General features: G+C 53.2%; 2 protein-coding genes and 1 long non-coding RNA gene across 8 annotated transcripts; 2 read left to right on the top strand and 1 right to left on the bottom strand.

Moving 5' to 3' along the window:
• The first annotated feature begins 297 nt into the window (after window positions 1-297).
• PRKACA (protein kinase cAMP-activated catalytic subunit alpha) lies at window positions 298-27,757 on the top strand. Of its 6 annotated transcripts, none has more exons than XM_015123119.3 (10): window positions 298-558; window positions 11,772-11,833; window positions 12,293-12,421; window positions 16,242-16,340; window positions 18,349-18,431; window positions 21,905-22,031; window positions 22,121-22,216; window positions 22,309-22,431; window positions 25,657-25,821; window positions 26,210-27,757. In XM_015123119.3, exons 1-10 carry the CDS (start codon window positions 513-515, stop codon window positions 26,333-26,335), a joined length of 1,056 nt encoding a protein of 351 aa, XP_014978605.1. In that variant the 5' UTR covers window positions 298-512; the 3' UTR covers window positions 26,336-27,757. The 6 variants fall into 6 exon arrangements, with proteins under 6 accessions (XP_014978605.1, XP_014978606.1, XP_077833961.1 ...); XM_015123120.3 differs by lacking the exon at window positions 298-558 and adding an exon at window positions 3,873-3,931; XM_077977835.1 differs by lacking the exon at window positions 298-558 and adding an exon at window positions 5,263-6,115.
• Window positions 5,872-6,064, top strand: SMIM46 (small integral membrane protein 46). Its single transcript, XM_077977917.1, has one exon. The coding sequence runs from the start codon at window positions 5,872-5,874 to the stop codon at window positions 6,022-6,024; it is 153 nt and encodes a 50-aa protein (XP_077834043.1). The 3' UTR covers window positions 6,025-6,064.
• On the bottom strand, window positions 15,557-19,421 carry LOC144336696 (uncharacterized). The gene is made up of 2 exons (XR_013409018.1): window positions 18,809-19,421; window positions 15,557-17,099 (listed from the first exon to the last, which is right to left on the bottom strand). It is a non-coding gene; the product is annotated as an uncharacterized LOC144336696 (long non-coding RNA).
• Window positions 27,758-27,811: the final 54 nt, after the last annotated feature.

Here is a 27,811-nt window from a genome sequence, read left to right as displayed (position 1 = left end):
TCACCCCCGGATTGACACTGAGCGTTCTGCTGGGGGGCTTGTCGAACAGGGCACCTCCGCCAATTGGCGGCCTCGCGGGGCGGACCCCGGGCCCAGTCCAGCGCCTCGGCCAATCGGACGCGTCTGCCCGCCCAGCTGCGGCCTCACGAGCGCGTGAATGGCCGAGAGTCCGCGGTGACGTCACGAGATTGAGAGCCTATAGCGGCGAGAGAAGGTCGCGGGAGGGCCAATGGGCGGCGGCGCGGAGCCGTCAGTCAGGGCGGCCTAGGCCAATGAGCGGCGGGCTGCGGGGGCGTCACGGACAGCAGCAGAGATCTTGGGCTGAGGTTCCCGGGCGGGCGGGCGCGGAGAGACGCGGGAAGCAGGGGCTGGGCGGGGGTCGCGGCGCCGCAGCTAGCGCAGCCAGCCCGAGGGCCGCCGCCGCCGCCGCCCAGCGCGCTCCGGGGCCGCCGGCCGCCGCCAGCACCCGCCGCGCCGCAGCTCCCGGACCGGCCCCGGCCGCCGCCGCCGCGATGGGCAACGCCGCCGCCGCCAAGAAGGGCAGCGAGCAGGAGAGCGGTGAGTGCCCCGGCCGTGACCCCGATCCCGGCCCTGCGCTGCCAGTCCTGGCCTTGTCCATCATCGCCTGGCCCCTCCCCCTACGGGGCCCCCCCATTCCTCTCTGCCTACCCCCCAGCGCCCCTTGCCCCGGCCTGTCCAAGGCTGGGGCCCGCGGGCCCGCAGAGTACCCCCTGTAGGGGTCCCCTTCCCCTAGGGCCGCCCCACACTGCAAAGACCGTGCTCCCCCCCAGCTGTCACTGCCAACCATGGCACGTATGACCGCTGGGGCCCCACATGGGGCCCTGTCACCAGCCTACCCCCTCCTTTCCTGGCCCCTCTCCCCAGATTCTAATCCCCCCACTTCCTCACTCACTTCTGTCGCCTATGGGATCCTCTGCCTGACCCCGACCCATGTTTCTGCCAGTTTGGGAATGCGATGGGGTCTGTCTGCCTCTACCGCGCAGGGACCTTGGCCACTTGGTGACCACACCCCTCCCCCCTCCAGCCCCCGCCATCTTTCTCCTGCCCTTCCCCTCTTCACCTTAGCACAGCCCCCGCTTCCAAACCCATCCTACCCCCTGAGCATTTCCCAGAGCCACCTCCAGCATTGTTTTTTTCTTCTGTGTCACTTGGCATGGGGGACAGGATCTTTCTGGGTCCCTCTGCCTCTCTCATCCTGTCACTGTGTCATTCTGCTTCTCTGCTTGGGCTCCGTCCTCCAAGCAAGCGTCTGTCCCTGGCTGGGGTAGCAGACTGTTTATGAACGTAGAGAACTGCTTCAGTGCTTCCAAAGCCAAGTTTGAGCTGGTCTTGTTGGGATTCATTGCGTCCTCTTTCCTGCGTTGGGGTAGGGGGGTGGTGGCAGAGCCCCCTCGCATTTCCTGCCTTGCAGTGAGCTCTAGGCTCCATGGAGGGCCCCTCAATAAATGGTCGTTTCACAACTGAGGCTCCGTCATTCACCCAGTGCCTGGGGCTTCTTCCACCGCTCCTGGTTTGGGATGAAAAGTGTCTGCGTTTAGCGAGGTTCATTCGGTTTTAATTGGGATGGTCAGAAAGAGCACTGGGGAGGGGGAGGCAGTCAAAGAGAGTAATGGGTGATGTCTAGTGATTTGCTTTGATGTCTAGTGATTCTGATCATTCCCAGGGCTCAGCCAGAGAGAGACCTTTTTCACCCACTTGCCCCCAAATTATGTTGGCCTTTTCCAGCCAGCCAGAGAAAGAGATTCTCTATCTGGAAATACCATCAGAAATGGTCTTGAACCCCATTCCCAATTCTTATAGCTCTTAAATTGTTGTCACGTCAGTCTGAAAGCTGGAAGGCGGCTGGGATCCCCTGTCCACTTACCCAGAAATAGTCAGAACTATTAGTCGAAAAGGAAGGCCAGTTTTTGGTCTCAAACCCCAGCATCTGAGTTCCTTGACTACCCCCTCCCAGAAAGGTATGAAAGCCAGGGAACTTTATTCCTATACGGATTCAGATAGCAGAACTCAGAGTTACAGAGCAATCATGAAGAGGCCTGACATGTCACCAATGGGCGGGGGCCGAGGAGGGAAGTGCCTGTAGCTGAGTGCTTGATGACAGAGGAGCAGGTGGGTAGTGTCCAAAAAAGGTCTGGGCATGAGCTTGGAGGGGACTTGGCAGAGGGGGAGGAGTCAGGCCCCCAGCAGGTGAGGCCAGCTGGGAGGTGGAAGGTGGAGGCAGGCAGCTATGTATTACGGTGGCTCAGTTGAAAGTTGGGGAGATGACAGTCCTGGAAAACCTTCAAGGCTATTAGACACATGTGGTGGCGGGTGGAAAGCTGCACAAGAAAAAGGATCCTAAGAAAAAGATCAGAGGCTCTGGAAGGAACCACTGATTCTCTCAAAGCACAGGTCAGACACCCAGGAATGAATGATCACGGTAAAATAGAGCTACTATTTGTTGGGCATCTAGGCTGTGCCACAGGCTAAATGGCCAGGCAGATAGATATATCTACTCTAGTGACTTTCATAACGGGCTGTTATCCAAATTTTCCAAAGGAGCCCTCTGGCAGAAATGACAGCCATGACATAGATGATGTCACAGAGGCAGGATTCACATCCAGATCCACCTACCAGCAAACTTCTTGGACCCCAGAATTTCCCGACTCTGACATTTTTCAGCAGCCTCCCAGATTTTTACTCTATCATATTTTCTTAATTTAAAATAATAAAAATTTTACTCACTTCTGTTCAGATGTAAACTTGGAGCTCATTCTAAACAATAATATAAATGAAATCATGGGATTGCTATGCCAGTTATATTTTCTCTGATACACATTAAATACAGTGTAACTAGATAAATGAAACATCCCGAAAATCATGTCATGTTCTGCCAATGGGACCATGTCACACTTTGAGAAACGCCCGAAGCTGTACTTCCTCCCAGAGGCTTCCAGAGAAGGAAATAAGATGAGGAAGGAAGTCCCTCTTTGCTTTGAGGCGCTCTGATTCTGAGAGGATAGAGTTAGACAAAATTTGCCTTCTTACAAGGGTGGGGCAGGGGCGGGGGCAGTAGCCAGGCCAGCCTGCAGGGGGCACCTGGATTTCATCTGCCAGACGCCGGCCCGACTGGGGTCAGGAAAATGCCCAAGCCTTGGGAGGCACCAGTTAAGCATCCTGCAGTCCCCTGTGGTACCATCTCTGCCAGGGCAGGACAGACTCCGCCTCCTCCCAAGAGGCCAGGGATCCAGAATAAGCCCTGGAGTGGAATGGAGAGAATCTACACCCAAAGATGGCAGAGCCATTGGGAGAGCTGAGAGGGCCGAGAAAAAAGACTAAGTCCCAGATGCTGGCCAGGTTCGAAGAATGGAGAGGGAGCAGCGGCCCCAGAGGGCAGGCGCCCAGGTCAGACAGCCAAGTGGGGCTCAGGTCGTGGCTGGCACTGACTGAAGATACCCCTGGGAGCTGGCCCATAGGGGAAGAGGCAGAGCTGGTAAAAGGGAGCCCCCCCCCCATCCCCGGGACACAAGCAGATCCCGGCAAAGAGAGAAAAGCACCCCCCAAGAAGACCCTAGATGGGAAGAACTAGTGCCATGCAACATCCTATGGATGCCTAAGACGGCCAAACACCTTCTGTGCCTTGGCAGTTGTATGGGTGCCCAAGAGGGTCTTGTCAAGGTAGCGCTCCCCTTAGCGCAACCACGTCTACAGAAACTTGGAGGGTCCTATCTGTCCCTCCTCTGCACCCTAGTGGCCTCTGGGTTGGGTTTCTCTTCCTGATCCCACCCCACGTCTCCCTAGCTCCCCCTGCAGGGAGGGTTCTGGGGATGGACAGCCCGGCAGACACGGTAGGTCTCATGAGCCTTCCCAGCCACCGTAGTCCCGGTGCCCTGAAAACAGGACTGAGTGATGGCTTCCAACTCCAGCGATGGTGAGGCTGAGCCCTGTTACTATAGCAACTTCCCAGGCACACGCTGCCCCTCAAGTCAGGGAGGGGCTGCAGAGGGGTCTGGGGCACAGGCGAAGAGGAGGAGGATGTGAACCCCTGGCTGGCCCTGGAAATGCCTCCTGTATAGCCCCAGGCTGTGCGGACTGGGGAAGAACAGAGGGGATCGGTGGCCCAGTTCAGACAAGGGAGGATGGTCCACCCAGCAGGGGGGCCAGCTCAGACAAGGGTGGTGGAGAGGTGCATCCCAGTGTTGGGGTTCAGCTCAGTCTGTGGGATGAGCCATCCCAGTGTTGGGGTCCAGCTCAGAGTTGTGGCATGGTAAGCCCAGAGGAGGGAATCCAGGCTCCACTGGAGGAATCAGCCAGCCTCGAGTAGGGGGCCCAGCCCAGGCTGGGCATTCCTGCCCCAGAATTCCCAGGACAGCCAGATTTCAAAAGGGCAGAGGGTCTGAGATTGTTGTCTGGAGGAAGGGGGTTCTGAGGCTGGGCCCCTTCCGAGGAAGACCCTCGAGCCCCTTGCCCAAATTGATATTCTGCTGTTGCAATTCCCCATTCCCAGGGCGAGTTTCTAGATTTCTGCCTTCTGCTGTGGCCCTGGCTTTTCCAAGGGTGTCAAGGAGTTTTCTCTATGAGCCCAAATGGAATCTGGACCACAGTGGGAGCTGGCACCCCCCGTGTGGGAGATGTGGGCAGGGCGGCAGGCTGTATAGGCCAGCAGCTGGCTGGGTTACCATCCTCTGCCACTTCCTGTTGCTAGCTAGCAGGGGTCCTGGGTGCTGGGCACTCTCAAAGAGGCTGCCACTGACTCTCCGCTTCTTTTTTTTTTTTTTTTTTTTTTGAGACGGAGTCTCGCTCTGTCGCCCAGGCTGGAGTGCAGTGGCCGGATCTCAGCTCACTGCAAGCTCCGCCTCCCGGGTTCGGGCCATTCTCCTGTCTCAGCCTCCTGAGTAGCTGGGACTACAGGCGCCCGCCACCTCGCCCGGCTAGTTTTTTTTTTTTTTTTTTTTTTTTTGTATTTTTTAGTAGAGACGGGGTTTCACCGTGTTAACCAGGATGGTCTCGATCTCCTGACCTAGTGATCCGCCCGTCTCGGCCTCCCAAAGTGCTGGGATTACAGGCTTGAGACTCTCCGCTTCTTTTGGGATCTGGGAAGAAGGAGGAAGATGGTCAAGGCTGCCTCCCCCTCCCCCACCCTTGGGTTTAGCCGCTCGTTTCCGGTTTGGACTTTCATGGCCGAGAGTAGAGCCAAGCACAGGGCAAGGTTTGACAGAGGCCAAGGACATCCCAGGATGCCGTTCCCCTCTCCACCCACGCATAGGAGCAAAGCAAAGAGCCAGATGTACCCATTTACTCTCTCGGGATAGCAGGATTTGGGGGTTCCACACTGAAAGGGCGTTCAGGGGAGGAGGCAAGGTGGCTCTTGTCACCCCCTGCCCCAAGCCTTTCTCTCCAGCTGTTCTTTCAGCGAATTAAGAAGCTCTGGGGCCTCTTTAGCCCCCAGGGAGTCTCTGGCTGTTGCCTGATCCTGAACCTTAACTCTTTCCCCTCTGCCCAGTGGGCACTGCTGTGGGCACACTGGGCACTGTCCTCTGCATAGTCCAGTGCCCACTGGGGAAGGCAGGGCCTGGCGTCCCGGGAGCAGTGAAGTCCCTGGAAAGGGAAGTTAGCTTTATGGCCCCGCCCTGGGGCACACAGGCCAGCCAGAGGGACACCCTCGGGAGAATCTTCCCATCGCCTCCTGCCAAGGAAGCCCTCTGCAAACCTTGGCCAGCTTGGAGCAGGTACTTTTAAAAGCTTCTGTGGCAACCAGCTCCTCCTCCCTGGTCCCCTGAGGCCTTCCCAAGGAAGCTGACTTAGAGGCTCTGCGTTTTCCTGGTTTCTCAGCGAAAGGAAGATTCCAGGGAGAGCCCAGGGGGGCCGGGGATGGATCTGGGATCAGGCAGCAGCCAGGGTGGGGACTCGGAGACCACCTTCCAGCTGTGGCTGCAGCTGTTCCTCTGGGCCCACCTGGCTGTACGTTTCCTGGGCTACCTGCACCACACCTTCTGGGGGCCTGAGCGACAGCCAGCACCCTGAGCCTCCCTGGCCAGGGGACAGAAGGCCCCCAGATCACCCCATCCCACCCACCCTTTATTCCACCCTCTGCTGGAAGAGACAGGAAGCAGAGGTGAGTGTGCGGCCTCTTGAGTGAGGTTACCTGCCCCTCCCCCCATCATCCCTCTCTCTGCCTGCTCCTCCTGGCACTGGCCTCCCCCATGCCCCGTCCCCAAATCTGACAAGCTCACAAGGCTAGTGGCACCAGAGCCTGGGCTCTCTGGTCCTTTGAGAGGCCAGAGAAGGGCCATGCTAACAGCAGGGCACCCTGTGGAACTGCTCCATGGGGCACCAGCGGACAGCCAGAGGCTGGGAGCTCAGCGAGTCAGGGAGGTGCAGGATTCAGCAATTCTTTCCCTTTTGCTAAGAGCAAAGGGAAAACCGACCAGACCTTTCGGATTCCCTTGAAGCCCGGCACCTCTGCCTTCTTGTGTGGGTGAAGGTAGAATCCCAAGAGGGCACCCTCCACCCTCCCCATCCACTGCTGAGTTCTGTGTGGATTATTTGGAGGTTTCCAAGGAAGATGTTTTTGGTCACAAAGGTTCTAGCAGTGAAGCCAGGCACAGTGGCTCACGCCTGTAATCCCAGCACTTTGGGAGGCTAAGGTGGAGGAATCCATTGAGGCCAGAAGTTAGAGACCAGCCTGGGCAACATAGCAAGACCCCATCTCAAAACAAAACAAAACACACAAACAAAGGTTCTGCTAGTGAAAGCGTTGGATTTGGTGCAGCCCCCAGGCTCAGGCCCCTGCGCTAGTTGGTGGCCCAGCCAGGCACCCATCTAGGACTCCTGGCCACTCATTGCCTGTCCCCTCTTGGCGGGGTCATTCTTTGTGGGGCCTTCTTGGCCACGGTCTCTCTCTATCCCCCATTTAGCACTTTCTTTTTTTTTTTTTTTTTTTTGAGACAGAGTTTCGCTCTTGTTGTCCAGGCTGGAGTGCAATGGCGCGATCCCGGCTCACCGCAACCTCTGCCTCCCAAGTTCAAGCAATTCTCCTGCCTCAGCCTCCCGAGCAGCTGGGATTACAGGCATGTGCCACCACACCCAGCTAATTTTGTATTTTTAGTAGAGACAAGATTTCTCTATGTTGGTCGAGCTGGTTTCAAACTCCCGACCTCAGGTGATCTGCCTGTCTCGGCCTCCCAAAGTGCTGGGATTACAGGCGTGAGCCACCGCACCCAGCCACCATCTACCACTTTCTAGCCCCATGAGGGCTCTTCTCTCTGAATGCTGAGGGAGAGCTTTGGGGACAGGTAGGGGGGGTGGCTCCCCACAAAGGCCATGTGGAATTCCTGGCAGGCAGACAACCAGCAATGCCAAAGGGCAAGTGTACAGGGCCCCTCAGGGTGGTAGCAAACTCAGGAACATCAGGGGGTTGAAGGCAGCTCTGTCCACACTGGCCACCCTGGTGCCCTGGACTCAGCGCTGAAACCAATGGCTGAGTCGGCAGTGAAGTAGTTAATCTCATGGGAAGTGGGGGCGGGTCAGTGACCTCAGACCTGATCAGTCTTCTCATCTGTACGGTGGGAATAACAGCAGCTCCCACCCCAGAGGGTGAGAACGAAGCATAGAAAACACTCAGCGAGGGGCTGGTCCCTTGTAGCCCTAGGTGGTGGTTAAAGGACAAGTCCATAATGCAAGAATCTGTCAAGCTGTGCATTTAAGATTTGAGCGCTCGACCGGGCACGGTGGCTCACGCCTGTAATCCCAGCACTTTGGGAGGCCGAGGTGGGCAGATCACGAGGTCAGGAGATCGTGACCATCCTGGTGAACACGGTGAAACCCCGTCTCTACTAAAAATACAAAAAAAATTAGTCGGGCATGGTGGCGGGCGCCTGTAGTCCCAGCTTCTCGGGAGGCTGAGGCAGGAGAATGGCGTGAACCTGGGAGGCGACGGAGCTTGCAGTGAGCAGAGATCGCGCCACTGCACTCCAGCCTGGGAGACAGAGCGAGACTCCATCTCAAAAAAAAAAAAAATTTGAACCCTCAATGCCCCTATATTTGTTTTTGAGGTTTTTTTATGATTACTTTTCTTGTTTTGAGACAGGGCCTCACTCTGTCACCCAGCCTGGAGTGCAATGGTTCAATCATGGCTCACTGCAGCCTCTACCTCCCGGGCTTGAACAATCCTCCCACCTCCGCCTCCTGAGTAGCTGGGACTACAGGTGCACAACACCACACCTGGCTAATGTTTTTATTTTCTGTAGAGGGTTTTGATGTTGTCCAGGCTGGTCTTGAACTCCTGCATTCAAGCAATCCCCCCAACTCGGCCTCCCAGAGTATTATTTTTTTGAGACAGAGTCTCACTCTTGCTCAGGCTGGAGTGTAGTGGTGCGATCACAGCTCACTGCAACCTCAATCTCCTGGGTTTTAAGAGATCCTCCTGCCTCAGCCTCCTGCGTAGCTGGAACTGCGGGCATGGACTGCTACTATGCTCAGCTAATTTTTTAATTGTTTTACTTTTTGTAGAGATGAGGTCTTGCTATGTTGGCCAGACTGGTCTCTAATTCCAGGCCTCAAGCGATCCTCCAACCTCGGCCTTCCAAAGCACTGGGATTACAAGTGTGAGCCACCATTCCCAGCTCTCCCTGTTTTTTTTGTTTTGTTTTGTTTTGTTTTGTTTTTTTGAGATGGAGTCTTGCTCTGTGCCCCAGGCTGGAGTGCAGTGGCGCGATCTCGGCTCACTGCAAGCTCCGCCTCCCGGGTTCACGCCATTCTCCTGCCTCAGCCTCCCAAGTAGCTGGGACTACAGGCACCCGCCACCTCGCCCGGCTAATTTTTTGTATTTTTTAGTAGAGACGGGGTTTCACCGTGTTAGCCAGGATGGTCTCGATCTCCTGACCTCGTGATCCGCCCGTCTTGGCCTCCCAAAGTGCTGGGATTACAGGCTTGAGCCACCGCGCCCGGCTTGTTTTGTTTTTTGAGACAGAGTCTCATTCTGTCGCCTAGGCTGGAGTGCACTGGTGCGATCTCGGCTCACTGTAACCTCTGCCTCCCAGGTTCAAGAGATTTTCCTGCCCCAGCCTCCCAAATAGCTGGGATTACAGGCATGCACCACCGTGCCCAGCTAAGTTTTGTATTTTTAGTAAAGACAGGATTTCACCATGTTGGCCAGGCTGGTTTCAAACTCCTGACCTCAAGTGATCTGCCCACCTCAGCCTCCCAAAGCGCTGGGATTATAGACGTGAGCCACCATGGCCAGTCTCTCCCCATATTTTATTTTATTTTTTCTTTTCTTTTTTTTTTTTCTTAGACAGAGTCTTGCTCTGTCACCCAGGCTGGAGTGCAGTGGTATGATCTCGGCTCACTGTAACCTCTGCCTCCCAGGTTCAAGCAATTCTCCTGCCTCAGCCTCCCAAGTAGCTAGGATTATAGGCACACACCACCATGCCCGGCTAATTTTTTTGTTTTGTTTTGTTTTAGAGACAGAGTCTCGCTCTAGTCTTGCCTAGGCTGCAGTGCAATGGCATGATCTCAGCTCACTGCAACCTCTGCCTCCCGGGTCTAAGCGATTCTGCAGCCACCATGCTTGGCTAATTTTTTTGTACTTTTAGTAGAAACAGGGTTTCACCATGTTGGCCAGGCTGGTCTTGAACTCCTGACCTCAAGTGATCCACCCGCCTCGGCCTCCCAAAGTTCTGGGATTACAGGCGTGAGCCACCGTGCCCGGCCTAATTTTTTTATTTTTAGTAGAGATGGGGTTTCGCCATGTTGGCCAGGCTGGTCTCGAACTCCTGACCTCGTGATCCGCCCACCTCAGCCTCCCAGAGTGCTGGAATTATAGACGTCAGCCACTGCACCCAGCCTCTCTCCCCATATGTTTTTTTTTTTTTTTTTCTTTTTTTTCTTGAGACAGAGTCTAGCTCTGTCTCCCAGGCTGGAGTGCAGTGGTGCGATCTCGGTTCACTGCAAGCTCCGCCTCCCGGGTTCACGCCATTCTCCTGCCTCAGCCTCCCGAGTAGCTGGGACTACAGGCATCCGCCACCACACCTGGCTAATATTTTTAGTAGAGATGGGATTTCATCGTGTTAGCCAGGATGGTCTCGATCTCCTGACCTCGTGATCCGCCCACCTCGGCCCTTCCCCATATTTTATACCTCAATTTAAAAAATAATAGGCTGGGTGCAGTGACTCATGCCTATAATCCCAGCACTTTGGGAGGCCAAGGCAGGCAGGTCACCTGAGGTCAGGAGTTCAAGACCAGCCTGGCCAACATGGTGAAACCCGTCTCTACTAAAAATACCAAAATTAGCTGGGCGTGGTAGCAGGTGCCTGTAATCCCAGCTACTCAGGAGGCTGAGGCAGGAGAACCATCTGAACCTGGGAGGTGGAGGTTGCAGTGATCTGAGATCGTGCCACCGCACTCCAGCCTGGCAATAGAGTGGGACTCCATCTCAATAATAATAATAATAATAATTTTAAAAATAAATAAAAAATAATAGTAGCTGACATTTATCTGGCACTAACATCACATGGGCCACTGTTCAACTCCCTTTGCCAAAATGAACTCATTCATTCCTTAAAACCACCCCACAGGCCGGGCGCGGTGGCTCAAGCCTGTAATCCCAGCACTTTGGGAGGCCGAGACGGGCGGATCATGAGGTCAGGAGATTGAGACCATCCTGGCTAACACGGTGAAACCCCGTCTCTACTTAAAAAAATACAAAAAAATAAACTAGCCGGTTGAGGTGGCGGGCACCTGTAGTCTCAGCTACTTGGGAGGCTGAGGCAGGAGAATGGCAGGAACCCAGGAGGCGGAGCTTGCAGTGAGCCCAGATCGCGCCACTGCACTCCAGCCTGGGCGACAGAGCGAGACTCCGTCTCAAAAAAAAAACCCCAAAAAAACCACCCCACTTTACAGATGAGGAAAACTGAGGCCTTGAGAGGTGAGATCAGTTGCCCAAAGTTACAGAGTTCATCGGAGACCAGGCTGGGCTCTGAACTGGATCTTGTCCCCAAGTCCTGGCCCTTAGCCACTTTGCTGGGCTGCGTCTCAGCAGAGATAAGAATGACTGTTTTCAAGCCTGTTTTCTGGGTTGTTAAACGGACACAATGGATACAAGGCAGGTTGCCGAGCGAGTCAGATGAGACAGTGTAGACAGCAGCCGGCACAGGGTCTGCCGGGGAAGTTTCAACGTTAGCCAGGCGGTGATGTTCGCCTTGGGATGCCGTGGGGCCGAGGAGTGGGCATCGGGCGAAACTTCCCTTGAACCAGCTCTGGAGCAATGCCCTTGCGATCGACACGAGAGGAACAGGGCCAGCTGGGGGCCAAGGTGACAGCTGAGCCCCCCAAGGGCGCCTGCTACCCGAGCCCCCGAGGCCTCCATCCCAGGCCCAGCCTCCCCAGAGAAGGGGCCAGAGGAACAGCCAAATCCCAAGGCTATAAATACCTCGGCTGGCGTCGGCCCTGGCCGTGGAATGTCGGTCAGAACTGGGGCGAGTGGGGGTGGGCTGGCCTGCCTGGGTGCCTCCCTCCGTTCCCCTGGGGGTGACCCCTGAGACTCTCTGTACCCCACTTTGGATGGAGTAGCAGCTGGATCCCACCTCTCTGTAGCAAGGGAGGCCCAGGCCACGGCCCGGCCAGGGCCCCCAGAGGCACCATAAAAAGGTCAGGCTCTAGGTTGAGGGAACTGCACCCCAATTTCTACCAAGTATCTCCCCAGAAATCACCTGAACCCGCCCCGGTGAAATGGAGGTCTCTGTCTAACCCTCCCCTGTCTCCCTTTCAGTGAAAGAATTCTTAGCCAAAGCCAAAGAAGATTTTCTTAAAAAATGGGAAAGTCCCGCTCAGGTAAGGCCACCGGGTACAGAGTCCGGGGAGGGGTGAGCTGGTGACCCCCAGCCCCCAGCTGCGTCCCAGCAACACAGCTAGAATTTCAGAAACCCCGTGGAAGGCTTCAGACCCTCCCCATTCACTCCCTAGGTACCCATGGGGGCTCCTGTGTGGAGACACCTGACTGCCCAATGCCAGGCACCCCCATCCCACCACCCCTTCCAACAGCCCGCCCCTGCCCCTAGCACAGCTGCCAGCAGCTCCCAGGCCCCAGGCCAGGGCCGGATCTGGCCCCTGCCACCCGCCTTAAGGAATGCGCCCTCTGCCATCTTGATTTTCCGCCCCCGTCCTCAACCCCGCTGACCCTACGTGCTCCCCGGGGCCCCCTCTGCCGGTGGCAGAGGGGATGCCTCAGACCTTAGCCCAGCAGGCCGCGGGGAGGATGCACCCTGAGCCTGCCGACCCCTCTGCCCACAGAACACAGCCCACTTGGATCAGTTTGAACGAATCAAGACCCTCGGCACGGGCTCCTTCGGGCGGGTGATGCTGGTGAAACACAAGGAGACCGGGAACCACTATGCCATGAAGATCCTCGACAAACAGAAGGTGAGGTGGCCCGTCCTCGCCTTTGCCTGGACTGTGCCCACTCCTTGGAGTGTCCTATCCACCCGTTCACTCACTTGCTTTGCTTTTTCGAGTCAGAGTCTTGCTTTGTTGCTCAGGCTGGAGTATAGTGGCGCGACCTCGGCTCACTGCAACCCCCACCTCCCTGGTTCAAGCGATTCTCCTGCCTCAGCATCCCGAGTAGCTGGGATTACAGGCACCCGCCACCACACCCAGCTAATTTTTGTAATTTTAGTAGAGATGAGTTTTCACCATGTTGGCCAGGATGGTCTCGAATTCCTGACCTCAGGTGATACACCTGCCTCAGCCTCCCAAAGTGCTGGGATTATAGGTGTGAGCCACCGCGCCTGGCCACTTGCTTTTTTGCGGGGAGACAGGATCCTGCTCTGTTGCCCAAGCAGGAGTGCAGTGACGTGATCATAGCTCACTGTAGCCTCAAACTCTTGAGCTCCTCCCGAGTAGCTGGGACTACAAGCACACACTACCATGCCTGGCTAATTTTTTTTTTTTTTTTTTTTCAAAGGCAGGGGGCCTCTTGCTGTGTTGCCCAGGCTGGTCTTGAACTCCTGGCCTCAAGTGATCTACTTCAGGCTCCCAAAGCGCAGGGATTACGGACATGAGCTTCCACGCCAGGCTCACCCACTATTCCCCGAGCCCCCATAATGTGCCAGCTCCAAGGGTCGAAAGGGCCCTGTGCTGCCTTCCCAAAGCTCCCTCTCCAGGCCGGCCATGCATTCAAAGCTGGGCACTGTGACACAGGGTCAGACACCAGTCCAAAGGGAGGAGGCCAGGAGCATTCTTGGGGAAAGCGGTGTTTACGTGGACTTTCTTCCCGTAAATATTTTTGTGATCCAACTTTATACCGGGCACTGCTATAAAGCAGCAATGTAACCAACAGAAATGTAACCCAAGCCACAGAATCGATTTTAAATTTTCTCTTTGCTCCATCATAAACAGTAAAAAGAGCCAAGCATGGTGGCGCATGCCTATAGTCCTAGCTACCAGAGGGGCTGAGGCAGGAGGATTACTTGGACCTAGGAGTTCAACTCCAGCCTGGACAACACAGCCAGACCTCATCTCTTAAAAAAAAAAAATTGTGGCCAGGCACGGTGGCTCAAGCCTGTAATCCCAGCACTTTGGGAGGCCGAGACGGGTGGATCACGAGGTCAGGAGATCGAGACCATCCTGGCTAACACGGTGAAACCCCGTCTCTACTAAAAAATACAAAAAAAAAAAAACTAGCCAGGCAAGGTGGCGGGCGCCTGTAGTCCCAGCTACTCGGGAGGCTGAGACAGGAGAATGGTGTGAACCCAGGAGGCGGAGCTTGCAGTGAGCTGAGATCCGGCCACTGCACTTCAGCCTGGGTGACAGAGCGAGACTCCGTCTCAAAAAAATAAATAAATAAAAATGTTTTTAAAAAAATTGTAATTAAAAAAGAAAGTGAAAGAAGCAGATGACATTCATGAAATTCATTTTAATGACATGTTTGGGGCTTTTGTTTTTTTTTTTTTTTTTTGAGACAGAGTCTCACTCTTGTCGCCCAGTGGTGTGATCTCAGCTCACTGCAATCTCCACCTCCCAGGTTCAAGTGATTCTCCTGCCTCAGCTTCCCAAGTAGCTGAGATTGCAGACGCCGCCACCACGCCTGGCTAAGTTTTGTATTTTTAGTAGAGACGGGGTTTCACCATGTTGGTCAGGTTGGTCTCAAACTCCTGACCTCAGGTGGTCTGCCCGCCTCGGCCTCCCAAAGTGCTGAGATTACAGATGTGAGCCACCGCGCCCAGCCTAATGATATGTTTTAATTAAGCCAGTATATCTACAGTATTACCGTTTCCATATATTATCAATGTGAAAATATCATTAATGAAACATTTTACATTCCTTTTGTTTTTTTCCCAGTCCTTCATGACTTCGGAAATATTTCCTTTTTTTCTGTACTGAAGTGTCTTTAAAATCCAGTGTCCATTGGATGCTTACAACAGGTCTCAACTCTGAGGGTAAATTTTTCCTGGAAAGAGGAGAAAAAGGAGGGAAGTTGAAAAAGCTAATTCAGGCCTGGCGCGGTGGTTTACACCTGTAATCCCAGCACTTTGGGAGGCCGAGGCAGGCAGATCACGCGGTCAGGAGATCGAGACCATCCTGGCTAACACAGTGAAACCCCATCTCTACTAAAAATACAAAAAAGGTAGCCGGGCGTGGTGGCGGGCGCCTGTAGTCCCAGCTACTCGGGAGGCTAAGGCAGGAGAATGGCGTGAACCCAGGTGGTGGAGTTTGCAGTGAGCCGAGATCGCGCCACTGCACTCCAGCCTGGGCAACAGAGCGAGACTCCATCTCAAAAAAAAAAAGAAAAAAGAAAAAGCAGATTCACATGCCCAAGTTGTTCCAACTGTGCCTGAAAGTCACCAGTACCTACATCAAGTGTTTAATTTTTGTTTTGTTTTGTTTTGTTTTTGAGATGGAGTTTCACTCTTGTTGCCCAGGCTGGAGTACAATGGTATGATCTCAGCTCACGACAACCTCCGCCTCCCGGGTTCAAGCGATGCCTTAGCTTTCTGAGTAGCTGGAATTACAGGCATCCGCCACCACGCCCAGCTAATTTTTTAATATTTGTAGTAGAGACAGAGTTTCACCATTTTGGCCAGGCTGGTTGTTTGGTTTTTGAGACAGGGTCTTGCTCTCTTGCCCAGGCTGAAGTGCAGTTGGGCTCAAATGATCCTCCCACCTCAGCCTCTGAAGCTGCTGGGACCATAGTCGTGCCATGCCCAGCTAATTGCTTTTTGTTGTTGTTGTCGTTGTTGTTGTTGTTGTTGTTTGTAGAGATGGGGTCTCGCTACATTGCCCAGGCTAGTCTCAAACTCCTGGGCTCTGGTGATTCACCTGCCTGGGCCTCCCAAAGTGCTGGGATTACAGGCATGAGCCACCATGCCCAACTGGTGTCAGTTTTTAAATTTATATTTAAGATACTTAAAATTTTTGAATTTGGCTCCCCAGTCAACTAGTCACATTTCAGGGGCCCAGCATCCCCCTGTGTCTAATGGGGACTGAACTGGGCAGGGCAGGTATAGACTGTGAGGACACAGCTGTGTGAGCAAAGCAGTTGACAGCTGACCAAGGGACCAGGCTGACTACATGTGACACACCAGCCTGACATCAGCCAGCTGTGTGACCTTGGGCAAGTCACCTCCCCTCTCTGTGTCTGGTCTTCCAAACTGGCATACTCCCAGCATGGGCCTCTAGGGCTCCTGTCCTGATTCAGTGAGAGACTAGGTGCTAGGTGCCTGCTCATGGCATCTGCTATTGGGGACAGCTGATGGCTGAGGAGCAGTTAGCCTGAGATTCAGGTTGCTGTGTGGAGTGTTCTAGACAAGGGTAAGGCAGTTCCTAAACCCCCCACCCCTTGGCCTTCTCCTGCCTGTCTTTTCAATTTCAGTTCAGCTGCCCCTTCCTCCAGGAAGCCCTCTTTGATTCCCCCTTCCTCAGACCATGCCAGGTACTTTACATGGGCTTCTTGGGGGCTGCTTCTCCGCAACCCCAAGATGCCCTCCACCACAGCTCTGACATCTCTGGGGGTAACCCATGTATTCTTTGCCCTGGACTTTGTGCCATGCAAGGACAAGCAGCCCCTAGCCTCCCTGACGCTGTGTCCTCAGCATCAGCCAAGGGCCCGACAGGCCACAGGCACACAAATGATTCTGGCTGAAGGAACCGGCCTGGCTCTGGCATCCCTAGTTCCAGGCATCAGGGGAAATGAGTCCCCTCTCACCTCCCCCTCCTCTCTGCCCTCCCCTCCCACCCTTCCCAGGTGGTGAAGCTGAAACAGATCGAACATACCCTGAATGAAAAGCGCATCCTGCAAGCCGTCAACTTTCCGTTCCTCGTCAAACTCGAGTTCTCCTTCAAGGTGGGGTCCCAGTGGCCAAGGGGCAAGGTCACTGCACTGGGTCCCAGCCTTCTGGCCCCCAGGGCTGGGGTCGGAGCTGAGGACACTCAGTGGCTGCCCTCTTTTGTGGAAGAACAAGATCCCTGGAGGAGGGAGACCAGGGGACAGGAGTCAGGCTGGGACTCTGGTAGACCCAAGTTCAGTTCCTGGGCCGGCCAATTTGTAGCTCGATACCCTTGGCGAGTCACCCAACCTCAATAACATCCCTCAAAAGCAGCACCTGGTTTATGGCAAGAGCATGACCTGGGAGAACAAACGCTGTCCCAGGCAGCCGGGGCTCAGTTCCCAGCTCAGTACTTCCTGATGTGTGGCCCCAGGCAAGAGACTTATCTCCCCGAGCCTCAGTTTTCTCATCTGTAAAATGGGGATCATACCAGTTCCAACCTGGTGGCGTTGTCATGACAGTTGCAGGCACGTCTTGAGCACCCTTTGGGAGCCGTTTTGGGTGCCATCCAAAGCTGTAGTCATGAGAAACAGGAAAGGCCACTCAGGGCCAGCTTCATGGGCGTTCGACCCAGAGAAGCACAAGGGTCTATGCTCCAAGGGACCCTACACCTGGTTTAATGCTTTGCTGCTGCTGCTGCTGCTGCTGCTGTCTTGAGATCTGTAATAATTTTTTGTTGTTGTTGAGACAGAGTCTTACTCTGTGGCTCAGGCTGGAATGCAGTGGCGCGATCTTGGCTCACTACAACCTCTGCCTCCCGGGTTCAAGCAATTCGCCTGCCTCAGCCTCCTGAATAGCTGGCATTACAGGTGCCCACCAGCATGCCCAGCTTATTTTTGTATTTTTAGTAGAGACAGGATTTTGCCATGTTGCCCAGGCTGGTCTTGAACTCCTGACCTCAAGTGATCTGCCTGCCTTGGCCTCCCAAAGTGCTGGGATTACAAGCATGAGCCACTGTGCCCAGCCCAGCCTTTTTTTTTTTTTTTTTTTTGACATGGAGTTTGGCTCCTGTTGCCCAGACTGGAGTGCAATGATGCGATCTTGGCTCACCACAACTTCCGACTCCCAGATTCAAGCAATTATCCTGCCTCAGCCTCCCAAGTAGCTGGGATTACAGGCATGTGCCACACACCTGGCTAATTTTGTATTTAGTAGAAATGGAGTTTCTCCATGTTGGTCAGACTGGTCTAGAACTCCCGACCTCAGGTGATCCGCCTGCCTTGACCTCCCAAAGTGCTGGAATTGCAGATGTGAGACACCCTGCCCAGCCATTTATTTTTATTTATTTATTTATTTAATTAATTTATTTTAGACAAGGTCTCACTCTGTTGCCCAGGCTGGAGTACAGTGGTGCAATTACAGCTCACTACAACCTTTGCCTCCCAGGCTCAAGCAATCCTCCCACCTCAGCCTCCTGAGTAGCTGGGACTACAGGTGCATGCCATGATGCCCAGCTAATTTTTGTATTTTTATAGAGACAGGGTCTCACTGTGTTGCCCAGGCTGATCTCAAACTCCTAGGCTCAAATGATCCACCCACCTCGGCCTCCCAGAGTACTGGGATTATACAGGCATGAGCCACCACACCCGGCCCTCCGTAATAACTTTTTAACCAGGGGCCACCTTTTTTATTCTGGGTCCCACTAATTTTGCAGCCCATCATGATCCCATTTTACAGATGACAAAACTGTGACCTCAAAGCCTTACTCAGGCTCCCAGAGCAAGGTACTACAGAGTTCACCCTCCGGCCAGGGCAGGCTAACCAGCTCCTGACATACCTATGAGCCAGCCCTCACTTTCACCCATTAACAGCAGGATAAGGGTCACCCCTGCTTCCTGGGCAGAATGAAATGCAACATGTGGGTTCAGCCAGCAAAGCCTCTGGTCCCTAGAACATGATTCCTACGGAGAGCCAGGATCGCTGTTGTCATTTAATGTTGGAACACCAGCCAGGAGGCCCCCAAGGCCTTCAGATAGGGTCCAAGTCTCAGGGAGTGGGCCCTTGACCAGCCACTGCTTCCCACAGGACAACTCAAACTTATACATGGTCATGGAATACGTGCCCGGTGGGGAGATGTTCTCACACCTACGGCGGATTGGAAGGTTCAGGTAAGCAGGCCACCCCCCATCACATCAGGCTGTCGGGTGTCCACAGGTGGCAGTGCACAACCAAGCCCCCCGGGGAATGCAGAGGAGTCCAGCATGCTTGAACATGCAGGTGGTCTCCCAGGATCCTATGGGTTTGTGTTTCCCCTATGCCGAGGAATGTGTGATGTTTCAACCACCACAAAACAAAACAGAGCAAACATGGCAAGTTAGGTGTCCAAACTTTAGTTGGTCCCAGGCGCGGTGGTTCTCACTGGCACTTTGGGAGGCCGAGGTGGGCAGATCACCTGAGATCAGGAGTTCGAGACCGGCCTGGCCAACATGGCAAAATCCCGTCTCCACTAAAAATACAAAACTTAGCTGGGCGTGGTGGCGGGCACCTGTAATCCCAGCTACTCGGGAAGCTGAGGCAGGAGAATCACTTGAACCCAGGAGACAGACATTGCAGTGAGCTAAGATCACACCACTGCACTCCAGCCTGGGTGAGACAGTGACACGCTGTCTCAAAAAAAAAAAAAAAAAAAATTGAAGTTGTTGATTTTGTGCATTTTTTGAGCCCCAAAAGGTGGCATGCATCTGTAATCCCACTACTCCTGAGGCTGAAGCGAAAAGATCATTTGAGCTCAAGAATTTGAGACCAGCCTAGGCTACATAGTGAGGTTTTGTCTCTTAAAAAAAAAAAAAATTGGCCGGGCGCGGTGGCTCACACCTGTAATCCCAGCACTTTGGGAGGCTGAGGCCGGTGGATCAGGAGGTCAGGATATCGAGACCATCCTGGCTAACATGGTGAAACCCTGTCTCTACTAAAAAAATACAAAAAAATTAGCCGGGTGTGGTTGCAGGCGCCTCTAGTCCCAGCTCCTTGGGAGGCTGAGGCAGGAGAATGGTGTGAACCCGGGAGGTGGAGCTTGCAGTGATCGCGCCACTGCACTCCAGCCTGGGCGACAGAGCGAGACTCCATCTCAAAAAATAAAATAAAATAAAAATTATACTATTATTTCATTTTATATAGATCAATAGTTTTATATGTGTAGATTTTAATATATATTTTTATACATAAAATAAAACTACATAAATTTGTAAGTTTAAGATACAGGCTGGGTACTGTGGCTCATGCCTATAATCCCACTTTGGGAGGCCAAGGTGGGCAGATTGCTAGAGCCCAGGAATTTGAGACCAGCCTAACATAGCAAGACCCATCTCTACAAAAAGTAAAAAAAAAAAAAATAGGTTGGGCGCAGTGGCTCATGCCTGTAATCCCAGCACTTTGGGAGGCCGAGGCGGGTGGATCACCTGAGGTCAAGAGTTCGAGACCAGACTGACCAACATGGTGAAACCCCGTCTTTATTAAAAATACAAAAATTACCTGGACGTGGTGGTGGGCGCCTGTAATCCCAGCTACTCAGGAGGCTGAGGCAGGAGAATCGCTTGAACCCAGGAGGTAGAGGTTGCAGTGAGCCCAGATGGCACCATTGCACTCCAGCCTTGGCAACAAGAACGAAACTCCATCTCAAAAAAAAAAAAAAAAAAAAATTAGGTGTGGTGGCACATGCCTGTAGTCCCAGCTACTGGGGAGGCTGAGGTGGGAAGATCACCTGAGCCTGGGAGGTCAAGACTGCATGAGCCGGCCAGGCGCGGTGGCTCACACCTGTAATCCCAGCACTTTGGAAGGCTGAGGCAGGCGGATCACGAGGTCAGAAGATCCAGACCATCCTGGCTAAGACGGTGAAACCCCATCTCTACTAAAAATACAAAAAAAAATAATTAGCAGGGCATGGTGGTGGGCACCTGTATTCCCAGCTACTCGGGAGGCTGAGGCAGGAGAATGGAGTGAACCTGGGAGGAAGAGGTTGCAGTGAGCCAAGATCGTGCCAGTGCACTCCAGCCTGGATGACAGAGCAAGACTCCATCTCAAAAAAATAAAAAGGAAAAAAAAAAAAGTCTGCATGAGCCATGATCACGCTGCTGCACTTCAGAATGGGTAACAGAGACCCTGTTCAAACAAAAAAAAATTTTTAGCTTAAAAATTTGTCTTATTAACTTATAAGTTTACATATGTACTTTTATTTTATTTTTTGAGACGGAGTTTCAGTCTTGTCACCCAGACTGGAGTGCAGTGGCGTGATCTCGGCTCCGTGCAACCTTCACCTCCTGGATTCAAGTGATTCTTCTGTCTCAGCCTCCCAAGTAGCTGGGATTACAGGCGCACACCCCCTTGCCTGGCTAATTTTTGTATTTTTAGTAGAGATGGGGTTTCACCATGTTGGCCAGGCTGGTCTCAATCTTCTGACCTTGGGTGATCTGTCCCCCTCGGCCTCTAAAGTGCTGGGATTACAGGCATGAGCCACCATGCTGGCCTTGTAGTTGTATTTTAGATAGAAAACTATAGATTCACTTTACATACAATAAAATGCACAGTTCTTCAATGCTCCATGCCACAAATTTTGACAGTTGTATGCAGTTACCCAACCTCCACCTAAAACAGTATATGGAACTTTTCTATCACCCCAGAAAATTCCCTTGAATCCCTTTCTTCTTCTTTTTTTTTTTTTTTTTTTTTCAATAATATACAGAGGTGGAGGCCGGGTGCAGTGGCTCACGCCTGTAATCCCAGCACTTTGGGAGGCCAAGGCGGGCGGATCACAAGGTCAGCAGTTCGAGACCAGCCTGACCAACATGGTGAAACCCTGTCTCTACTAAAAATATAAAAATTAGCCAGGTGTGGTGGTGCATGCCTGTAATCCCAGCTACTCAGGAGGCTGAGGCAAGAGAATCACTTGTTTCCAGGAGGCGAAGGTTGCAGTGAGCCAAGATTATGCTACTGCACTCCAGCCTGGGCAACAGAGCAAGACTCCATCTCAAAAAAAATACTGAAAAAAAATATATATATATACACACACACACACATCTCTCCATACACACAGAGGTGAGATCTTGCCTGTGTTACCCAGGCTGGTCTCGAACTCCTGGGCTCAAGTGATCCTCCCACCTCGACCCTCCAAAATGCTGGGATTACAGGGATGAGACACCGCACCGGGCCAAATCCCTTTCTCGACACGTCACCTCCCCGCCAAAGGCAGTTGTCCTTTCTGACTTCAAACACCGTGCCTTTGTTTTGTCTGGGCGTGGACATGATATAAATGGAATCATTCATGTTCTTTTGTGTCTTCTTTTGCTTTAACATAATCAGTTTGAAATGCAGCCACGTTGTTGAGTGGATGCATGGGCTGTCCTGTTGGCAGTGGTGGTGGTGAGTGGAATTCCATTATATGACTATAGCTCAGTCTGTGATTCCATTCTCCTGTGGGTGGACCTACAGGCTATTTCCCGTGTCGGGCTATCTAAGAATCAGGTGCCTCGCATTTCTGACAGCTGGACTGGAGTTGTCTTCCTCTGGGGAAGGCTCTGCAGGGCCACCTGCTGGACCATTTTGGGGCATGGCCACTGACATTCACCTCTCCATCTGTCCCCATCAGCGAGCCCCATGCCCGTTTCTACGCGGCCCAGATCGTCCTGACCTTCGAGTATCTGCACTCGCTGGATCTCATCTACAGGGACCTGAAGCCGGAGAATCTGCTCATTGACCAGCAGGGATACATTCAGGTGCCCACCAGGCCGGGCGAGGGGCAGCCCTGGGGAAGCCGTGGCCTGGACCCTCCCTTCCTGCCAACTGCCTGTTCTTGTGCCCACAGGTGACAGACTTCGGTTTCGCCAAGCGCGTGAAGGGCCGCACTTGGACCTTGTGCGGCACCCCTGAGTATCTGGCCCCTGAGATTATCCTGAGCAAAGTAGGCGCCTCCCAGCCCTCCCCTTCCCCTGAGGCCGGCTCTGCTCTCCTGCTCGCCCCCTCCTCACCCTGTGCCCCCCCATCTTGCTCCAGGGCTACAACAAGGCTGTGGACTGGTGGGCCCTGGGGGTTCTTATCTATGAAATGGCCGCTGGCTACCCGCCCTTCTTCGCAGACCAGCCCATCCAGATCTATGAGAAGATCGTCTCTGGGAAGGTGAGGTCCGGCTGCGGGGACACAGCCCTGGAAGAAACAGACCCTCCCCTGCTCACTCATCCTACTCCCTGGGGAGCCCTGCTTGTTGTCAGAATAATCTAGAAGTTCCTTAAGTCAGGCCAGGTGGTGAAGCTGGACGCACCGGCAACACTGAGGCCAACACCTTGAGGCCCCCTCACTGTCCAGCCCCAACCCCGCGGTTCCAGAATCCCAAGAGCTTCCAAAACCCCAAGCCTCACAGAAACTTCTTGGCCGCAGAACACAAACCGCCCTGCCAGGCAACCCTCTTCGTCACTCCTTGTCCCAGTTAGTGTGAGTTTTCGCAAATTCCAAGGCAGAAAAACCAGTGTATTTGGTTCCTGTTCCCAGGTGCTGTCCGCAGCCTCACCAAGGAGTGCTCTCACTTAGCGTTTACAGCCCATGCTTCCTCTCCCAAACCCAGACTTGCCTAACTCTGAGGGTTCGGATGAGGGGTGCTGAAACCACCTCAGCTCACATCTGTGACAGGCGCAAAGTGCCTGCCATCCACCAGGCCCTAGAATCCCCCCATCAGTCACACCCTGAGATGGTGGCACCCTCTGCAGGAGAGGTGAGGAAACAGGCTGGGAAAAGGGATGTGTCTTGGCCAAGATCACACTTTGGTGAGTAGGTAATCATCGTAGGCACTAAGAGCAGGAGAGAGGTTGGGGACCCCACCTGTGCCCTCAGCTCAACCACCTTGCTGGGAAGACCCGACCATCCCCCGACTTGGTCCAGCATCTCCTACACAGGAGCTTTTGGTCGGCCCAGAGTCACGACACTGTGGTGGCAGCGTCCTCAGGCTCAGCCTGGGCCCCAGTCCGGACCCCAGTCCCAGCTCTGCCACTGATTGGCTTTGAAACTTTGCATTTGGGTGCAATGGCTCACGCCTGTAATCCCAGCACCTTGGGAAGTGGAGGCTTCAGGCCAGCAGTTCCAGACCAGCCTGGGTAACATAGCCAGACCCCATCTCTTAAAAAAAAAAAAAAAAAAAAAGCTAAAAATTAGCTGGGCGTGATGGTGCACCCCTGTATTCCCAGCTCATCAGGAAGCTGAGGCAGGAGGATCACTTGAGCCCAGAAGTTCAAGGCTGCAGTGAGCTGTGACTGTGCCACTGCAAACTAGCCTGGGTCACAGAGCCAGACACAGTCTTTTAAAAAAATTCAGGCAAGTGGGGTGCCCGGCTGGACACATAGCATCACTAAAAGGGAAAGATGAAGGCCTGGCACGATGGCTCATGCCTGTAATCCCAGCACTTCGGGAGGCTGAGGCAGGTGGATCACAAGGTCCGGAGTTCAAGACCAGCCTGGCCAACATAGTGAAACCCCATCTCTACTAAAAATACAAAAATTAGCTGGGCATGGTAGCAGGCACCTGTAATCCCAGCTACTTGGGAGGCTGAGGCCAAAGAATTGCTTCAACCCAGGAGACGGAGGTTGCAGTGAGCCAAGATCACGCCATTGCACTCCAGCCTGGGCGACAGAACAAGACTCCGTCTCAAAAAAAAGGAAAGATGAGGCATCTGCCATGGGTGGAATAGAAACTGCCAATAAAATGGCCCAGAGTAGGCCGGGCACGGTGGCTCACGCCTGTAATCCCAGCACTTTGGGAGGCCGAGGCGGGCGGATCACGAGGTCAGGAGTTTAAGACCAGCCTGACCAACATGCTGAAACCCTGTCTCTACTAAAAATACAAAAATTAGCCGGCTGTGGTGGCGTATGCCTGTAAATCCCAGCTACTCAGGAGGCAGAGGTTGCAGTGAGCTGAGATTGCGCCACTGCACTCTAGCCTGGGCAACAGAGCAAGACTCCATCTCAGAAAAAAAAAAAAAGAAAGAAAAAAAAGAAAATGGTCCAGAGTGGAAAAAAAGAAAGAAAGAAAAAAAATCACAGAAGATCCCATAGGAGAAGATGCACATGACTCCCTTCTTTGTAGCATTTTCTAGTTCCCCCACACCCTCAGTGGTGTTATCTCCCTCGTGCAGCCCTGGGATATCTGCCCCACATCTGAGAGGCATGCACAGGCCCAGAGAGGTTAAGGGCCATGGCCAAGGTCACAAAGCGTGTAAGAGGCACAGCAGGAACAAGAAGTCGTTTCTTGCAACTATTAACTCCAGTGATGACTTGCATACAAGGCTATGGGCTCAGAGTGTATGGGGAAAACTTTCAAGAAGAGTCGAGCTGCACTTTAAAGAATGGAAGAGCCTTAGCTATGCAGAAAGAGAGGAGAGAAAAAGTTTGTCATAAGCATGAATATTTCAGAAGTCTCTGAACCCCAGCAGAGATGCCTTCAGCAGCAGCGGCAGCAGCAGCAACTGAGAATACAAGTTCTAGAGTCCAGTAGACCTGAGATGGAATTGCCCCATCCCATGCCTCAATGTGACCTTGGAAGAGCTGTTTAACCCTTCCAAGCCTCAGTTTCCCCTTCTCTGAAATGGAAATCATCATAGCACTTGCCTTAAGAGCAATGGTTCTTAAAGGGGACCCCTTTCCAGCATCACCGTTGCTGGGGAATTTGTTAGAAATGCAGATTATTGGGCCAGGCACGGTAGCTCACAGCTGTAATCCCAACACCTTGGGAGGCCGACGCAGGTGGATCACCTGAGGTCAGGAGTTCAAGACCAGCCTGACCAATATGGTGAAACCCTGTCTCTACTAAAAATACAAAAATTAGCCAGGTGTCGTGGCGTGAGCCTGTGATCCCAGCTACTTAGGAGGCTGAGACAGGAGAATTCCTTGAACCCAGGAGGCGGAGATTGCAGTGAGTCCAGATCGCACCACTGCACTCCAGCCTGGGCTACAGAATGAGACTTTTTTTTTTTTTTTTTTTAATGCAGATTCTTGCTGGGTGCGGTGGCTCACGCCTATAATCCCAGTACTTTGGGAGGCCAAAGCAGGAGGATCGGTTGAGCCTAAGAGTTCTAGACCAGCCTGGGCAATATAGTGAGACCCTGTCTCTACAAAAACTTAAAATAACTAGCTCTTGAATTTTTAAAGTTTTTAAAGAAATGCAGATTCTCAGGCCACAGTATCACTTCCTAAATTGGAAACTGTAGTGTAGGCTCAAGGAGCTGTTTTACAGGATGCCAGCAGGCACTCAGCTTTGGAGGCCCCCACCCAGTAGGACTGTTGGATGGAGAAAGAAGCCTCATGGGCTCCCCAAGTTCCAGACCAGCTTCCCACCCTGTCCTTGTACCCCTTCCTCCAGGTGCGGTTCCCTTCCCACTTCAGCTCTGACTTGAAGGACCTGCTGCGGAACCTCCTGCAGGTAGATCTTACCAAGCGCTTTGGGAACCTCAAGAATGGGGTCAATGATATCAAGAACCACAAGTGGTTTGCCACGACTGACTGGATCGCCATCTACCAGAGGAAGGTGGGTCTCCCCTCCTTAAGCTGCTGAGGGTTTGGGAGCAAGCCGCGAGTCAGGGAGGACAGCCAATAGAGAGAAAGAGAAGAGAACACAGGTTCAGGAGCAACCTAGAGTAGAGAGCTTAGAGCAGTGGGGTCTAGAAATGGGATTCTGGGGTCATTTGGCCATTCCATGACCTTGTGCAGCAGATGCCTCTCTGGGAAATAATTTCCCCTTTGATGAGTTGGCTACATTAAGAGTTTCAGGCTGTTAAGAGGAATCCATAACCTAATGGGAAGCACAGGCCTGAGTCAGAGTAAATATCTCTTGAATGTTAGGCCATTCGCATTTATTGTTGTAATAATGATTATGTTGAATGCTGAGGTCTGGGTGATTCTTGATCCCTCTCCAGGTGGAAGCTCCCTTCATACCAAAGTTTAAAGGCCCTGGGGATACGAGTAACTTTGACGACTATGAGGAAGAAGAAATCCGGGTCTCCATCAATGAGAAGTGTGGCAAGGAGTTTTCTGAGTTTTAGGGGTGTGCCTGTGCCCCCATGGATTTTCTTTTCTTTTTTTTTTTTTTTTTTTTTGGTGGGGGGGTGGGAGGGTTGGATTGAACAGCCAGAGGGCCCCAGAGTTCCTTGCATCTAATTTCACCCCCACCCCACCCTCCAGGGTTAGGGGGAGCAGGAAGCCCAGATAATCAGAGGGACAGAAATATCAGCTGCTCCCCCTCATCCCCTTTGCCCTCCTGCCCCCTCCCCCACTTTTCCCTTCCTCCTTCCCCACAGTCCCCCAGCCCCTCAGCCCCACCCAGCCTACTTCTGCCTGTTTTAAACGAGTTTCTCAACTCCAGTCAGACCAGGTCTTGCTGGTGTATCCAGGGACAGGGTGTGGAAAGAGGGGCTCACACTTAACTCCATCCCCCACCCACACCCCCATCCCACCCAACCACAGGCCCCACTTGCTAAGGGCAAATGAACGAAGCGCCAACCTTCCTTTCGGAGTAATCCTGACTGGGAAGGAGAGATTTTTAGTGACATGTTCAGTGGGCTGCTTGCTAGAATTTTTTTTTAAAAAACAACAATTTAAAATCTTATTTAAGTTCCACCAGTGCCTCCCTCCTTCCTGTACTCCCACCCCTCCCATGTCCCCCCATTCCCCAAATCCATTTTAAAGAGAAGCAGACTGACTTTGGAAAGGGAGGCGCTGGGGTTTGAACCTCCCCGCTGCTAATCTCCCCTGGGCCCCTCCCCGGGGAATCCTCTGCCAATCCTGCGAGGGTCTAGGCCCCTTTAGGAAGCCTCCGCTCTCTTCTTCCCCAATAGACCTGTCTTCACACTTGGGCTTTGAGAGCCAGACAAAGCAGCTGCCCCTCTCCCTGCCAAAGAGGAGTCATCCCCCAAAAAGACAGAGGGGGAGCCCCAAGCCCAAGTCTTTCCTCCCAACAGCGTTTCCCCCAACTCCTTAATTTTATTCTCCCCTAGATTTTAATGTCCAGTCTTCCCTCAGCTGAATGGGAAGGGCATCCCTGCAAAAGGGAACAGAAGAGGCCAAGTCCCCCAACGCCATGGCCCGGGGTTCAAGGCTAGAGCTGCTGGGGAGGGGCTGCCTGTTTTACTCACCCACCAGCTTCCGCCTCCCCCATCCTGGGCGCCCCTCCTCCAGCTTAGCTGTCAGCTGTCCATCACCTCTCCCCCACTGTCTCATTTGTGCTTTTTTCTCTCGTAATAGAAAAGTGGGGAGCCGCTGGGGAGCCACCCTATTCATCCCCATATTTCCCCCTCTCATAACTTCTCTCCATCCCAGGAGGAGTTCTCAGGCCTGGGGTGGGGCCCCGGGTGGGTGCGGGGGCGATTCAACCTGTGTGCTGCGAAGGACGAGACTTCCTCTTGAACAGTGTGCTGTTGTAAACATATTTGAAAACTATTACCAATAAAGTTTTGTTTAAAAAAAAAGTGTCGCTGGTGTTCTCGACTTCGATCACCCACCCACACACCCCCAGGGGGTTG

Source organism: Macaca mulatta, chromosome 19 (genome assembly GCF_049350105.2).
Source record: "Macaca mulatta isolate MMU2019108-1 chromosome 19, T2T-MMU8v2.0, whole genome shotgun sequence".
In the NCBI taxonomy this organism is placed as follows: Eukaryota; Metazoa; Chordata; class Mammalia; order Primates; family Cercopithecidae; genus Macaca; species Macaca mulatta.
The sequence above is the reverse complement of the archived record's forward strand: the minus strand, read 5'-3'. Positions and strand labels throughout refer to the sequence as shown.

Coding starts and splice junctions, on each gene's coding strand:
- SMIM46 (XM_077977917.1), top strand. CDS start 5,872: ATGGATCTGGGATCAGGCAGCAGCCAGGGTGGGGACTCGGAGACCACC.
- PRKACA (XM_077977834.1), top strand. CDS start 11,268: ATGCCCTTGCGATCGACACGAGAGGAACAGGGCCAGCTGGGGGCCAAG. Junction 11,467..11,771: donor GCCCTGGCCGTGGAATGTCG/GTCAGAACTGGG, acceptor TCTCCCTTTCAG/TGAAAGAATTCTTAGCCAAA. Junction 22,217..22,308: donor CTGAGATTATCCTGAGCAAA/GTAGGCGCCTCC, acceptor ATCTTGCTCCAG/GGCTACAACAAGGCTGTGGA.